The sequence below is a fragment of the Spermophilus citellus genome (assembly GCF_964194105.1).
Source record: "Spermophilus citellus genome assembly, chromosome: 14".
Taxonomy (NCBI): Eukaryota; Metazoa; Chordata; class Mammalia; order Rodentia; family Sciuridae; genus Spermophilus; species Spermophilus citellus.
The window spans coordinates 95659690-95675560 of NC_138194.1; the positions used below are offsets into that span (position 1 = coordinate 95659690).

The following is a 15871-nucleotide window of genomic DNA, read 5'->3' on the forward strand; positions in this document are numbered from 1 at the left end:
GACTAACTCACTCTGAAAGTCACCAGAAGAGCAAGAGGAAATGACATTTTCTGTCCTCTGGGGGAAAAAAAAAATAGCCATCTTTCTAAGTGACCTTAGTGCGCCTCAAATAAATCATGCTTTTAGCGGCTGCAGGATGCTTTTCAAGTTAAGGAGCTTACAGGATAAAAAGCCTACAGGTACGCAACGCGCCCAAAGCCACCATCATCCTGTCACTCTCAATCCTAAAGCGATACACCCTACACGGGTTGAATAAAAACGAATGCCAGGTAAGTCACCAGCATCTGAAAATAAAAGCGACCTCCAAGCTGCTCGAGAAGCGGTGCTTCCCCCAGCCCTGCTGGTGAGGGCTGCCAGTCCAGAGGATCCGCCGGCGGGGGCGGGGCGGGGCCGGGACGCCTGGGACGCGCTGACGTCACGGGCGTGGGTACGCCCAGCGCGTCGTCCGGCGCGGAGCGGGGCTGCCGCTGGCAGCGGTCGGTGGCTTCGTTGCGTGAGCCGCGGCGTCCGCTCCCTCCGCTCCCTCCGCTTTCGCCCTTCGCTAGTCCGGGCCTCGGCGGACGCCGGCCGTCATGGTGCCATTGGCGCGCCCGGCGCGGCCCCGCTGAGCCTCGGTGCGGTGGCGAGCGCGGTTCGGGGTCGCCATGCCTACCCGTGAGTGGGCGCAGGCCGGGTGGTCGGGGGGCGTTGGGGGCGGCCCCGGGGGCGCTCGCGGGGCGGTGGGCGCGGCGCGGCGGGCCGGGCCGGCCGTGCGGGACCGTGCCAGGAAGTACCGCGGGCGGCCGAGTTACTTTCGTTTCGACGCGGCTTCTCCAGGGCTGTCGTGAGCCCGCTGACAGACGGGGAAACTGAGGCCCGAGCGTTGAGGGACGGGCCGGGACGCGCGTCCCGTGGGTGACGGAGCTCGTGGTCACCGAGACCTGTGTTGGGGTCCAGAGTCCGGGCGCCTTCCCAGCCCACCGCTCAGCTTGGCGGGACGTAGGGGAAACTGCCCGTAACTGCGGCCCCACGGTCCTGGCCTGAGGCCGGGCGTCCCCGGGTGGGAGGCGCCGCCCAGAGCCCTTCGCCACGGCCCGCAAGTCCTCGCGGTCTGCACCACATCCGGGTGGTTGAAGGACTGCCGCTGGAAGTCGTTAGCACAGGCGCCTCGAAGTGCGGCCCCTGGACTCAGATTCACCTGGCAGCCCATTAAAACTGCTGGCCTTGGGCACCCCTAGGTACACTCAGCTAGCTCGCAGTGTGGGCCCCAAGTCGGCCTGTCCAGAGAGTCTCCCACCGAGGTGTTACTGAGGGACCCCGAGGCTCAAAAATCACAGAGTAGTGGAGGCTTTTTGGACAGCTGCTGTACTACCTAATAGAATGACCCAGAAAATAGCAATGTGACTTTAACCCAGTGGCCCATATGAATTTGTATGAACTGGGATAGCTACTGACCTGGGAGTGAGAGTAAGCATGATCCTAATTGATTTGAGATTCAAGTTAGGGCTCTTTTGAGTGATTCACATATTGTGGAATCTTTAAACACTTGTGAATGTGTCTTAGAATTCAAACACTAACTCCTACTAGTTGTCCATATTTTTATGGATGTATGGAACACTGAATTTCTAGGTTCAAATACATGGTTTGTCTAGTGGTGAGTAAAGAGACATTATTTCCTGACATTAGAGAAGTTTACCTAATAACTGGCAAAGTTTACCTAATAACTTCACATCTTTAATCTTGATGTGGAGATTACTTTCAACTTTCCAAGTATTGAGTGGATTTTGTTTTCTTTACATAATGTGGGTCCTTAACTCATGTTTTGAACTTTGTATCCAGTAAGTATGTTTACTGGATACAATCATTGGTGGTTTTGTTTTTTGTTTTAAATCTAGAATGGAGAGGTAGCACCATCGTCTTCATTATCATTTTTTAATTTATTATTTCCAAAATTATGTTTATATTATTCAGTGAATGAGATTAGCAAGAGGGCATAAATGACTATTTCAAAAGTTGAGAATTCAAATGGAATTCATGTAAAATGCCGGTCAACATCCTACAAAATAAACACATTTTTATTTATGTTCTAGAGATAATATAACTTCATAGATAGGATACAGAAAACTTGTTCCTCTAAAATATTTAAGTCACTCTGCAGAATTAATTTAGGATGAGCTGTAGTGTAGTTGGCATAGTTTAAGCTTTCACATTTCACTCCCTGACTGGAAAGCAAGTGAAATATTTATCTATCATTGTTAATATTTGTCCTGGCTCATTTTCTGTGACTGAATAGAAGTGTGCTCATATGAAGAGAGTAGAATTTGTCTTCCTTTGCTGATCAGAACCACCAAAATTGCTGGGTAGTGCAGTGGACTGTACTACTCTTAGAAATTCTGTGCATAGAATAAACTTCTAACATAGTAAATATATAAGCAGAGAAATAAAAAATGTCATTTTCTTTAGGAATGCTTTGAAGAAGAAAATTTGGTTCAGTTAGCCTAAGTATTTTTAAAATGTTAATTAAATGATGGGGATACTTATTTATTTAGGAGTTTTAGTTATTTACTTATTAGTTATTTAGTTTTACTTATTCTTTAGGAGTTTTAGCTAAGTAAAGGTAATGTTTCCTATAAAATTGATGATTGTCTCTTGGATGTTTCAGTTGTAAAAGCAGCTCTTGCTCTAAATCATATAATTATTCCATTGCTATTTTGTTGTTTATTTGGAATATTAATAGTCACTGAAATTGACTATGTTATAGTTGAACATGTTATAGCCCTAATAGCTAAGCAATTGTATAAGGTGTGGATGTTAACAGTAGCTTCATACGAATTATTTTGGAGATATGCAATCTCTTTGAGAAAGCAGATAGCTGGAAGGATGTGTGACAGGAAGCTTCTGAGCACAGAAACAATTCTGTGGTGGTACTGTCTATTTCCAGTCTGTAGTTTGAATCAGTCATTAGGCATAGATTTCAAGACTGTGTTACTGAATGATCTTGTCAAACCTAACAAGCATTTAATTTTATACATGATTTCTCTAAAAGCCTTTATTTGATTCTCCATGCAAAGGAAATTAAGAAACTTTCAATTTCAGAGGTTTTTCACACTTTGGATTAGTACTTGACTTGGAAGGAAAGTTAGTTTCTTAGCTTAATCTTTTTTACACATTCCCTCTCCACCCCCAATCAGGAGACTAAGAATCTGAGTTTTGGTGATTTTTCCCTGAGGTCACAGGTGGAGTACAATGTGGACTTGAACATAGATCTGGCTCCTGTAATCAGTAATTGCAGTGAGCATAGATATAATGATCATGGATGCAACAAAGTTGATAATAATCTTTCCCCCTTTGAGTTACATTAAAACAAACATAAGTTAGGCCAAATTTTAAATCAAAATTTCTGTGCATTTACAAGAACGTTTAACATCTGCTTTGGCGTCTATCTTGTCACAGGGATCTATAGGAAGAAGGCAGTGGTATGCTAAGTAGATGCTTGATGATATGGCATAGACTCAAACTTTAGTGAAGTACTTACAAGGAAGGGGTTCTTTCACATGCCTGAAAACAAGTCCATTAAAATATGCTTTTATTAAATATGGAAAGTTGTATATTGACTGGAAGATTCTAAACCACTCAGACACTGTTTGCTCTTAACTGTGCTTTCAGTAATTGTATGGTTAATGTATTTGGGTATTGGCATTGACATCTGGGCAGATTTGCTGAGACTGTGGGAATGTGGTTACTCCACATTTGTTTATTTTCCCCATGGTTGAAGCTAATTATTTTAAACTATTTTTTCAGTTCATTCATGAAAGAAGTCCACAATGACTTGTGAAGTGAAAGATGGGTGCTAGTTGAAATGTTCCCTTTACAAATGTATAACATGTAAGCTTGACCTACACATTCATATTACTAGCTTTGGAGCCTTTTGTGTTCCTTCACATTCATTCATATTCTCATTCTTGCTTACTTCTCTCCTTCCTTTCCTCTTTTCCCATCTCTCCCCCATGACTTCCATCTTTCTCCACCTAGCACCTTTGTGTTGCCAGAGTTAGAGCAGAAGATTTTTCTTTCCCACAGTGACCTTGGACTTGACATTGCTTTAGTTCCTGCCAGGGTCTTACCTTTTTGAATGTTATGCAGAAAAGTAATTAATTTCACTGAAAATATGTTCAAGCTGTCACAATCACAGTTACAATAACTATTTTATAGGCATACTAGCAGTTTCCAATTTATTGCTTACTATAGTTTGCTATTAATATTAGGAATTTTTGAATACCGATTGTAGCTAGGCTTAGTATACTTTGCACTTTACATGAATTATCGTATTTAACTCTCCTACTTTGGGAAAGGTCCTTTTCAACCTGTTGTAGAGGTCAATTGATTGAGGTTCAGGAAAGTTAAGAACATGCCAAATGATAGTAAATGATAGAGCTTGGAACTAACTGTCTAGCTTCAAAATTTCACTTATTTTTTCATACTACACTTCTCTGAGCCAAGGGCAAGAGCTGAATCAGAGCCTGTGAGTTTTTTTTTTTTTTTTTTTTAACTGCTACTGTTGCTTAGTATTGGGCCCAGTTACATAGTGGGTATTTGCTAAATGTTCAGTGAATAAATTGTTGAATCTTGAGTCAGAAAAGCTAATCTTTGGATAACCTGAAGTAATTTTTTTTGGTAGAACAGTTTTATGAAAGTTTTATAATTTATGATTAGGTTTTTACCAGAACTGCCTGTAACATGTTTGAGGTCTGAGATGAAAATACAAACAAAGTCCTGAAATAAATGGGGGGTTTTCAATTTTTTCACTAAAGATATCTTGGACCAGATGATTTTTATTGGAGTTGGGAGTTGGCAGCAAGGGGCGGTCCTTCGTATACAGGATGTTTAGTAGCAGCCTCGGCTTCCACCTACTAGAAACCAGTAGTTACCCTCCATAATTGCCCCCAAAGTTGTGAGAACTGAAAGCATTTATAAACATTGCTAGATGTTCCCTGGAGGACAAAATTGTACCGGGTTGAGAACTCCTGATCTAAATGTTTAATACTGGTTAAGCTGTGCCATAGCCTGGCCTACTTGCCCATCCAGCGTCCTCAGCCAATTCCCCAGAGATTACCTTCTTAACTCAGGGCAAAGTCTTTTAGGGCTGATCTGCTCAGCAACCATCTGTTGGGGCAGGTAGGTAGGGTCTTGCCTGACCCTGGGCAGGGACTGCCCGTATCAGGTTCCTTAGGGAGCCAACGTGGGCAGGTTGCCCTTACCCTTACCTCATTTTTCCATCTCATAATTTCGAGGAAGTTCTGTGTACCTCCCCAAACTGTACTGTGTGAGTAATAGGACAGATGGCAGAAGGAAGTTTTCTGGGGAATTCAGTCTGCCTAGACTTCTACTTGGGTAATTTGGAATGGGCAACTTTAAACAAAAGCAGCTGCAGTCATCTTTTTCTAGTTTTCTAGGGCAGTGATTTCCAGCATCATTGCTCTGACCTGGCTCCACCTACACACCCTTAAACAAAGAAAATCCTTTGTGTTGAGGAGGTAGAGGTTTTTTTTTTTTGAGGGTCAAGTGAAGATACTAGTTCTGAGTAGAGATGGTACCCTGTACATGGTTCAGTTCTGGTGTGGAATGATCCATTTGTCATGTACAGTGTTCCTGTGGTAATGAGATGGCTTATTTCACTTAGCATGATAGTCTCTAGATCCACTCACTTATGGATTACAGTAGACAAATCCTGTGATTCTATGTAGGTCATCGTGTGTTTGTGTGTGTGTGTTTGTTTATTGCTCTTTACCTTTAGATGTTAGATGGCATGACTCATTACTTAGGTATTTTCTTCATACCTCTGGAATCATACAGTGTTTCTATCATTTCCATTACAGGCTCCGTTTTTATATGTCAGGAACTCTCTCCTGGAGGAGGCCTGTGTAGGAAGTGAGCATTCCTTTGTCCTCTAGTGGTAGTAGAAAGGTTTTAATTGACATTAAAGGAAAGGGGCCTTGGACATTCTCAGAAATGGAAGGGTACAGAAAATGCCCATATGGTCCCCAAGTGCTCCAGGGAGGAAAGAGTGGATCAGAAGATACGACAATAGCTATTCATCTGGGAAAAGGGTCTTAAATATTTTTGCTAAATGACCCTGTTAAGAATCTGTTGAGAGCCATGATTATTCTTCCCCAGGGGGAAAAAAACAAAACAAAACAGATTTTCCCACAAAGTATATAATTTGAAGCCATTTAAAGACACATGAGGTGGCTCTCTTAGAAAAACAAAGCAGATCACCTGAGTGGAGTTAAGAATATCATTATTTGCCAATATATCATGCCATATTAAATACTTCTTTCTTCTGCTTTTGTTGTATTTTTCTATATGCTCTTTTCCTTATTTTTTTCTTAAAATTTTCTGTTACCCTGTTGACATCTTTTTATTATATAGATGAATATTTGGTAGACTTTTTTTTTTTTTTAAATTTAGAGACAGGGTCTCACTGAGTTGCTTAGCACCTCACTTTTGCCGAGGCTGGCTTTGAACTTGTGGTCCTTCTGCCTCAGTTTCCCAAGCAACTGCAGTCTTGTGCCACCATCCCTGCCTTAGTAGACTTTTCTAAAATTGATACTATGAAGAGAGGTGATTTTAAGAATTGCAGGATCACCAGAGAAAGGGACATACAGTAGAAGAGGCAAAAGTGTAAACTGATTTAGCTGATCTGGAAGCAGTTTGAAAACATATTATTAAGTGCTTTAATAAGTTTTGTATCAACTAACTCAGTAATTTCACTTTTAAAAACATAGTACACCAAGATTTCTGCATCAAGGTGTCTGTCGTAGTAATATTTATAAAATAGTGAAAACATGGAAACATCCATAATGCAGAAGTGGCATAAATTTATTATAAAACATCCTTACAACAAAATATCATGCAATTATTAAAAATGATACTTACAGAGGTGCTGTGATTCTAGTTTTTAATTTCTTTTATAATTTGTGTTTTTCAGATTTTCTACCATTAGCATTTGCATTATCATAAAAAAGATGCTTGAGATATTTTACAACTTTTTAACACGTTATCAGAAATTTGAAGTGAAAAATTAAAATATTGCATTAAACTCATTCTTCTGTTAGCTTGTAGAAAAGAACTTTGAATACCTATCACATAATGTGTTTATACTGGCTTGGGAAAACAGTGTATTGCCATCTGATTGTTGTCATATGCTTGGGAAATGGAAAATTTTTGAGAATGATGTGAGCAATGGTTGATGGATTATGTTCTCAATTTGGGAGGAAAATAATGGGATTTTTTTTAATCATTTGTATATTTTTTTAAAGGAAGAAGAAATAATTTCTGTCTGATTAAGTGGTGACTTCAATCATGAAAACCTTAAAGGCTGAGATGAATCATTATATGGGGGTACAATTTATTATGAGTTTGTAGGGTTTGTGTTCCTTTTTTGAAATGATTATGCATTTTATAGAGGAATATAGTTCTTGGGAAGTGTGATCACAAAGTGAATGTTGACAATTCCTCCTATGATTAATATGTCAAACTTGTCAAAATTCTGTCATCATGTGTGGAAAGTTCCTTCAGTTCTTGAAATGAGCCAGCTCTCAAGTATGTTCTGAAGCAAATAGGAGCTAATACTCTTTTCATGTAGAATATCATATTTTTCCTTTTTCATAATAAATTCTTGCTCTCTAACTTTAGATATTATTGGATGACAATAATTCAAGTTTTTATTGAAGAAGCAATCACTACTCGGGTTTTCTTTTTTCTTTTTTCATTGTGCCTCTGAATCATATTAGCCTGTTCTAAAAAAGGCATTAAACCTTTGCTCTTCAAGAGGGGTTCTATCTAGCTGCCATTATTTTTGCTCTTATTCTTGGTTTTGTGAGTTATTCAGCTCTTCCCTTTTCTTTTTATACCTGAACTCCAGGATTTATCTGCTGCAGTAGTTTTCTGGATAATGCTAAGTAGTCTTCACACCCCTGCTATTTAATTGGTTTTTAAACAACTGTCTGGCCAATTTCTTGGAATTGTAGTTGCAGTTAAATTTAAATGCATCTTAACTCGTGAGCAGAAAAATGAATTGTAAGGTGTCCAAGGTTAAGGTTATTGATTCCTGGGATCTCACAAACTTTGCAAAAGGTACTACTGTGTTAGCTTAAAGGACTTGTCTGGAAGTTGAGAGGAGTAGCCCATTTATGACATCTGACTTAAATTGATTTATTTTAAGAACTTAGTTAAAAGTATTTTTACTAGCTGTTTGACTCATTAAATGGAAAAAACATAATATCTTCTAAGAATGTTTAGATGCAATAGGATATATGAAATCATGCTTTAGAGGTACAAATGTTTTATGGACATGTTGTTAAAATCATATATTGGCAGAGAAAGATAATTGCTTTTGGCTTCATCCCATTATCTGCTTCAGTTGGTTCTAGAAGGGCGTTTGAGAGGGGAGGATACAAATCTAGGCAAACACATAGCAGCTAAGATTCTGAGTCTGGGTATCTATGGCTTCTCTTATTCTCTTGGCTAGGTTGGACTATGTTAATATCAGAGGTTCAATTTTTTCATTTTTCAGCCAGGTTAGAAATATATTTAAGTGACTTGTCCACTCTGTGCCACTTTTTCCTTGATTCCATCCTGGTCTTTGCATTGTCTTCCATGCAAAAGTATTGTTGAGAGGCTGTCCCAGGTTTGTCTTACTGCAGCTGGCTTCATTAAATGGACTGGTTAAAGTCCAAGACAGTGGTGACAGAAACACAGGTTTCTGAACCACATCAGTCAGTTGTGTTTATCACATTTTTACAGTAGCTTCTTCCTTGGGTGCAGGATCCTCATTATTGGTTCCTAAAGATTCTGTATTGTTCTTTACCCATATTGGAGGGTGGTTCCAGGAAGGCTTGATATGCTTTTAGAGCTGAGGTTTTCACAGTGCCTTGCATGGATGTGTAATAAATAATAAAGACGTGTAGAAAGGGTGCTGAAAGTCTGAGCAGGTGGCCCTGGTCACTCAGCCCAGCTTCAGCTGGAATGGCTCTATTTTTATCTTGTTTATTTGTGGGATTTTGCATTTGATTTTAGTAGGGAGCTATAAGCTATAAGATGTTTCAGAATCAAAAGCTCAGGAACCTAGAGGCAAAAAACAGAGTTATTTAACTAATGGTGTCTGACCTATTTTGCTCTAATGATCTCCAAGACTGAAAATTTTGTAGTCACTCAGTGACAGATAATGTGACTATGCTTTTGGAGTCACACATGTTCTCTTCCAGCTTTGCTTGTTTTCTTGTTGGCTTTCTTTTAGGGACTCATTCATTTAGTAAACATTATAATGCCCACATTTGAAAGACACTGCTAAGTGGAGAATACAGTTTAATAAAGCAGCCCTTAGCTTCCAAAAATTTATTCCATTTATTAAAGGGGGTATAGGTAGGTATAACCCTGAGAAGGAAGTGGCAAGCATCATGAGAACAGGGCTCTGGGGATTCAGGGGAAGAGGAAGGTAAGGGGAAAATGAGTGGAAGATAACCTCATTGACCCCAAGTTTTTAATTTTATTTCAACAAAATTGACACAAGAACATTAAAATGGATTGGAAATAATAATCTAGAGTTTATATAGTATTACATTAATATTATAGTTGTAATTATATTATGATGTAACATAGATGTTCCACATTTGGGACAGTGGGGCAGAGTGTTAGGAAGGTTGAGTGTCTTAAAAACTATTACAGAAATAATGAACACAGGGGAAGTGCTGGTTTAGGGATAATGTTTGAGGTGAGTCATGTAGGTGGATATAACCCACAGGCAGTGGAGGTGACATTAGTACTGGGGAAGGTGAAGATTTGAAATGCTGTGTGTGTAGATATGTTTTTATATATTTGGAGAGAAATTAGTTATTTGTCTTCTGTTCAACACATTTTTACTGAACACCTAATATGTGCTATGTACTCTGCTAGACACCGAGGATACTATGTTATTTGCATCCTGGGCATGTGGACATTATCATAGACATTGTCCTTGCCCATTGAAGCTTAGTCTGGTGGGTATGAGGGCCTATACCTGTTTCCTTCACTGCTGTATGCATAGCTTTTCCTATAGGCAGTCCCTGACCTATGCTACTAGTCAGTGTGAATGAGTGAATCGAGTAAATGTAAAGTATGTTAACACAAGAGAAGCAGGTTGCTGTGGAAACATGGAAGTGAGGTTGGGGGAGAGCCGCTAGAGATTATAAAATTATAATAGTCTGAGTGATGAGCTTTGAACTTGGATGGTGATGGTAGGATAGGATTGCAGTGGACAAATGTGAACACTAATGAGGAAGTAATTGATAAGATTAATTGATGAAGGGTAGAGGTAGGAGGAGGAGTCAGGATTCACAGGTTTCTGGCTTTCCCCTGTGAGTTAATTGCTCTGGTTTTCTATAAGGATTTTTTGGAGGAGGAGTAGTTTGGGAGAATTGAGTTGGAAGATGAGTCCATTTTAGGATATGATGAGTGTGTGGTGCCTTATGGGCATTCTGGGTACATTTGTAGGAATAACTGGATAAAATTACCAAAGGATAGGTTGTGAAGAGGCTGAAGACAAATATTCCAGGAGCATCTTCATTTAAGGTTAAAAAGAGAGCAGGTAGGACATTTTTGAAACAAATAGCATTGCCCAAAATGTTTGCATGACAGGGCTGTGCAAAACTCAGATGATCTTCCATTTGTTTTTGTTTGTTATTGTTGTTTTTTAGAACTTGAATATTCAAAAATAGCAAGAAAAACAAAAAGTGGGTAGTCTGGTATAGTTTGTTCTGTGCTGTTATAAAAGAGAAAAGTTGTGGAATGTTATGGCTCACAGTTTGCTGTATGTGTGTTCTTATTACTACTTCCTGACTAGGGGAAGAGATTGTCAAATTATACTTGGGTGAGAGGATGTAAACTCTTAATTGTGCAGTGTGCAAGTAGATGTTAGGGCACCTCCACATATGTAATCTAAAACAAATCATGTAAAACTAAACTGTTAGTAATTTATCCTGCCTATGCTGTCTCGTTTGAGTCTCATTATTGTGTATCTCTGAAAGAACTGGATGGTTTGCTGGCAGCAGGTATAATGTGTATGTGAGGTTACTGGAGATCTGCTTATTTCAAAGAATTAAGGGGCAGTTAGAAACTTACAATCATCAGAGAGCATCACTCCTTCCACAGTGAATGCTGCTCTCCTTTCTGTTCCTGTCTGATTGTTACTATGTATTTGCTTGGCATGAAAGTGAATGGATTCTGTTCTCTTTTTTGAGCAACACAGAAATATTAATATTCTTTCCATTGGGTTTCCCATGATATGGTGCAGCAACGTGCTGATGGAAGATTGAAAAATTGTTATAGTCCTTTGTATGCTGGTTCAGAGAACATTAGCAAAGGCTGAGTGTAATTGTGGCTTAGTTGCTGTGTTCTTGCCAAAATGGCAATTGATTCAACCATTCTTAATGTTTTTATCTGAAATTACACTGTAATTCAGCACATGAGTACTAGCATAGAAGTAAGAAAATTTTCTATGGATTCTTTTTATTTTGAAGAGTAAAATAAGTTTGTTTTTCTAGTTGCCATAATAAACAGAATAGCACAAACATGCAGCTTTCCAAAGATTCTTTCTTTATATATAATGCTACTAAAAATGGGTTTGTGTATTTGTATTACAAGCCATCACTAGTAATGACCCTTACCTTTAAACTTGAGGTAATTTAGCAATTCATTGAATTCCTAAGGTAGCATCAGATTTTAGATTGTGATCCATTTAAAAATATTGATTAGCAAAGATTTGATTGCCTTCTTGGTATATATTGTGATCACTGTGTGTAGTTGGGATAAATTTTTAAAATGTATATATAAAATTTAAAGTATTAGGCTTTTGACTTTGTATGACCTAAAATCTCAAAATGAAATAAATGTTTAGAGTTTCTGTTTCAGTTGGAAGTTTAGGGAGAATATATTAAGTATAGAAACTTGAGTATTTAAATTAGTAATAACTTTTTATTGAACTTTCCACTTAGTTAAGTCTGCCAAGCATATCCTGTATTATGTCTTGCTGTCTTCAAACTGTGGATAAATTATTCAAAAATGTATTCTTTTAAGATAACGTAATTAGAGTATTACCCTTCATTTCAGTTATTGTTTAACCAGAGAATTTAATCCTCTCAATTCAAATGAAAATCTTTTAACATATGGCATAGATGATGTGGGTGTTGTAGCATCTATAAGAAGAGTCAGTGCTGTTGGTATATTAAATGTATTTCTTCTAAAAATAATTTTGGAAGTTAAAAAAACTCCCACAGTTTTAACACTTTTTGTTACTCTATGACTAATGAGGAAATCAAAATTTGTTAAAATTTAAATAATTCAGGAATTGTAAAGTTGTTTTGGATTTTGCCTGAAATAGCTCATATTCTACTTGTGAAATGTCAGAGGACTTATAATTTTAAATAATCCAAACCAGACTAGTTAGTTTAGAGATCCTAGTCATTGTCGATGATAGATTTGCTGTATTTAATATGGTAACAGTTACTATCTTTTGACTACGTTTTTTTTTAAATTGGTTGTTCACAACATTACAAAGCTCTTGACATATCATATTTCATACATTAGATTGAAGTGGGTTATGAACCCCCAATTTTACCCCAAATGCAGATTGCAGAATCACGTCGGTTACACATCCACAATTTTACATAATGCCCTATTAGTAATTGTTGTATTCTGCTACCTTTCCTATCCCCTACTATCCCCCCTCCCCTCCCCTCCCATCTTCTCTCTCTACCCCATCTACTGTAATTCATTTATCTCCTTGTTTATTTTCCCATTCCCCTCACAACCTCTTATATGTAATTTTGTATAGCAATGAGGGTCTCCCTTCATTTCCATGCAATTTCCCTTTTCTCTCCCTTTCCCTCCCATCTCATGTCTCTGTTTAATGTTAATCTTTTCTTCCTACTCTTCCTCCCTGCTCTGTTCATAGTTGCTCTCGTTATATCAAAGAAGACATTTGGTATTTGTTTTTTAGGGATTGGCTAGCTTCACTAAGCATAATCTGCTCTAGTGCCATCCATTTCCCTGCAAATTCTATGATTTTGCCATTTTTTATTGCTGCATAGTACTCCATTGTGTATAGATGCCACATTTTTTTTATCCATTCATCTATTGAAGGGCATCTGGGTTGGTTCCACAGTCTAGCTATTGTGAATTGTGCTGCTATGAACATCGATGTGGCAGTATCCCTGTAGCATGCTCTTTTAAGGTCTTCAGGGAATAGTCCGAGAAGGGCAATAGCAGGGTCAAATGGTGGTTCCATTCCCATCTTTCCCAGGAATCTCCAAACTGCTTTCCAAATTGGCCGCACCAATTTGCAGTCCCACCAGCAGTGTACAAGTGTACCCTTTTCTCCACATCCTCGCCAGCACTTGTTGTTGTTTGACTTCATAGTGACTGCCAATCTTACTGGAGTGAGATGGTATCTTAGGGTGGTTTTGATTTGCATTTCTCTGACTGCTAGAGATGGTGAGCATTTTTTCATGTACTTGTTGGTTGATTGTATATCCTCCTCTGAGAAGTGTCTGTTCAGGTCCTTGGCCCATTTGTTGATTGGGTTATTTGTTATCTTATTGTCTAATTTTTTAAGTTCTTTGTATACTCTGGATATTAGGGCTCTATCTGAAGTGTGAGGAGTAAAAATTTGTTCCCAGGATGTAGGCTCCCTATTTACCTCTCTTATTGTTTCTCTTGCTGAGAAAAAACTTTTTAGTTTAAGTAAGTCCCATTTGTTGATTCTTGTTATTAACTCTTGTGCTATGGGTGTCCTATTAAGGAATTTGGAGCCCGACCCCACAATATGTAGATCGGAGCCACCTTTTTCTTCTATCAGACGCAGAGTCTCTGATTTGATATCAAGCTCCTTGATCCATTTTGAGTTAATTTTTGTGCATGGTGAGAGAAAGGGATTCAGTTTCATTTTGTTGCATATGGATTTCCAGTTTTCCCAGCACCATTTGTTGAAGATGCTATCCTTCCTCCATTGCATGCTTTTAGCCCCTTTATCACTACGGTTTAATTTTCTTAACCTATATTGTCTTTTTTACTTAAGTAGACACAGTGCTTTTGTTAGAGCTCAGCTAAACTGCAGAAAACTCCACTTATATCTATTATTATTATTATTATTATTATTATTATTATTATTCAGGTTTTCTTAGTGGATAATAGTAGTAGTGTTTTGAACTGTGACCTTAGTATTACAAAAGCATATTGAAGTCACAATAAGGATATTAAAGAAAGTATAGATTTTTAAAAATGGCTTCATTGATACAGTTTTAAAGATTATTTAATCATAACATTAATCTATGTTTTTTAACATTTATTTTTTTAACATTTATTTTTAGTTGTAGTGGACATAATACCTTTATTTATTCATTTTTATGTGGTACTGAGGATCGAATCCAGGGCCCCGCACTTGCTAGGCGAGCGCTCTACCACTGAGCCACACATCCCAGTCCTTAATCTATGTTTAAAGTATGGGAATACTTTATTTTTGTTCAACAAAAACTTTAGAAGGTAATTGAGCAGTTTTTGGAAATATAAATCCCCAGATTTATATTTCTTTCCCCCTAGATTTTGATTCAGTAGTCAAAATAAAAGATTCAGAAATTCCAGTTCTTTTAAACCTTCTTGTTAGATATTAATCTCTGAATTTTTAAACTATGTGATACATTTTTAAGTTTAAAAACCTGAAAGTATCCCTTACCAGATTCCTATAATTAAATTTTCTTTTAATGTGGCAAGGGAGAATTAAATAGACTTTTCCTCTGCATGCTCAAGAAGACTGCCACCTTATCTTTGCAAAATTAAAATGGTCCTTGGCTTCAAAACTGAAGCTTGCTTAAAGGGTATATTTGCTGCTAGAATTTTATGAAAGACTCATAAATATGTCCAGTATTTTCCTTGTTAGTCTTGGGACATTCTTACCCAAGTGTTGTGTCATGCAATTGGAATTCATAGAGCTCTCTGTAAGGGAAAACTTCTAAGACATCCTAGACCCAGCTGTGGCTGTTATGTTGGGAGTTTACCAGTAACTTCTTGTAGAGGCACTCTTAATAGCCACATTTTTTCTTTCATATTTTTAGGAAGATTTTAGAGTTCAGAGTAACCTATAATAAGAAAAGAAGATAATTTCTGGAGCTGGTAAGCTTTGTAATGTGACAGTTTCTCAGGTAGTTCTCTAGAGTCTCAGGAGAGTAGATGTTAATAATTGAATAATATTTTGATAGCTGCAAAACATTTTGGCTATGTTGCTTTAGTCTCCAAATTAGTTCAGATTTTTTTTTTTTTAAGTGCCATCTCTGGAAGGTATTGTAGTACACAAAGTGTTTAGAGCACAAGTTTTTAAATTGATATTTCTAGCTATTGTGACCTAGCACCAATTACTTTTACCTTTCTGACTCTCTATTTTTAAGTATTAGTACCTAACTTATAGGGTGATTCTGAAGATGGAGTAAGATAAACTCTAGAATGTAGTCAACACTAAAACATTTGCTGAAAGCTTTTGGAAAGAATGAGACTGGCAGATGAAGGGTATATTAGGTCTTGTAGCTATTAATGACCTCTAGGTCTTTGGGTTTTTCATTTTGAACTTTGTCCATGAAACCAGAATTTTTGCCTCTGTCAGACACTTGGATTTATTAGTTGATGTGGTACTAGTTTGTCAGGGCTGCCTGTGACAAAATACCACAGCTGAGTGGTAGATAGTAGACATTTATTTGTCTCATAATTCTAGGGGTTGAAATCTGAAATCAAGCTGTTGGAAGGACTGGTTCCTTTGAGGATTGTGAGGGAAGGATCTTTTCTAAACCTCTCCCTGACTTCGGATGTCCAT

The 15871-nt window shown here is 38.1% G+C and overlaps 1 protein-coding gene across 6 annotated transcripts in view; it reads left to right on the forward strand.

The window, feature by feature from the left end:
• Positions 1–424: 424 nt before the first annotated feature.
• Positions 425–15871, forward strand: part of EFR3A (EFR3 homolog A) — an 84229-nt gene continuing 68782 nt past the window's right edge. For 3 of the 6 annotated variants that reach the window (XR_014018834.1, XM_081266605.1, XM_081266601.1), the window contains exon 1: positions 426–654. Coding sequence is in view for 4 of the 6 variants with exons in the window: in XM_081266601.1 (XP_081122727.1) it covers positions 645–654 (10 nt within the window). In the remaining 2 variants the exon portion in view is untranslated. Of the gene's footprint in view, positions 655–15871 lie in introns of all 6 variants that reach the window. The other 3 variants (XM_081266603.1, XM_081266604.1, XM_081266602.1) reach the window with 2 other exon arrangements.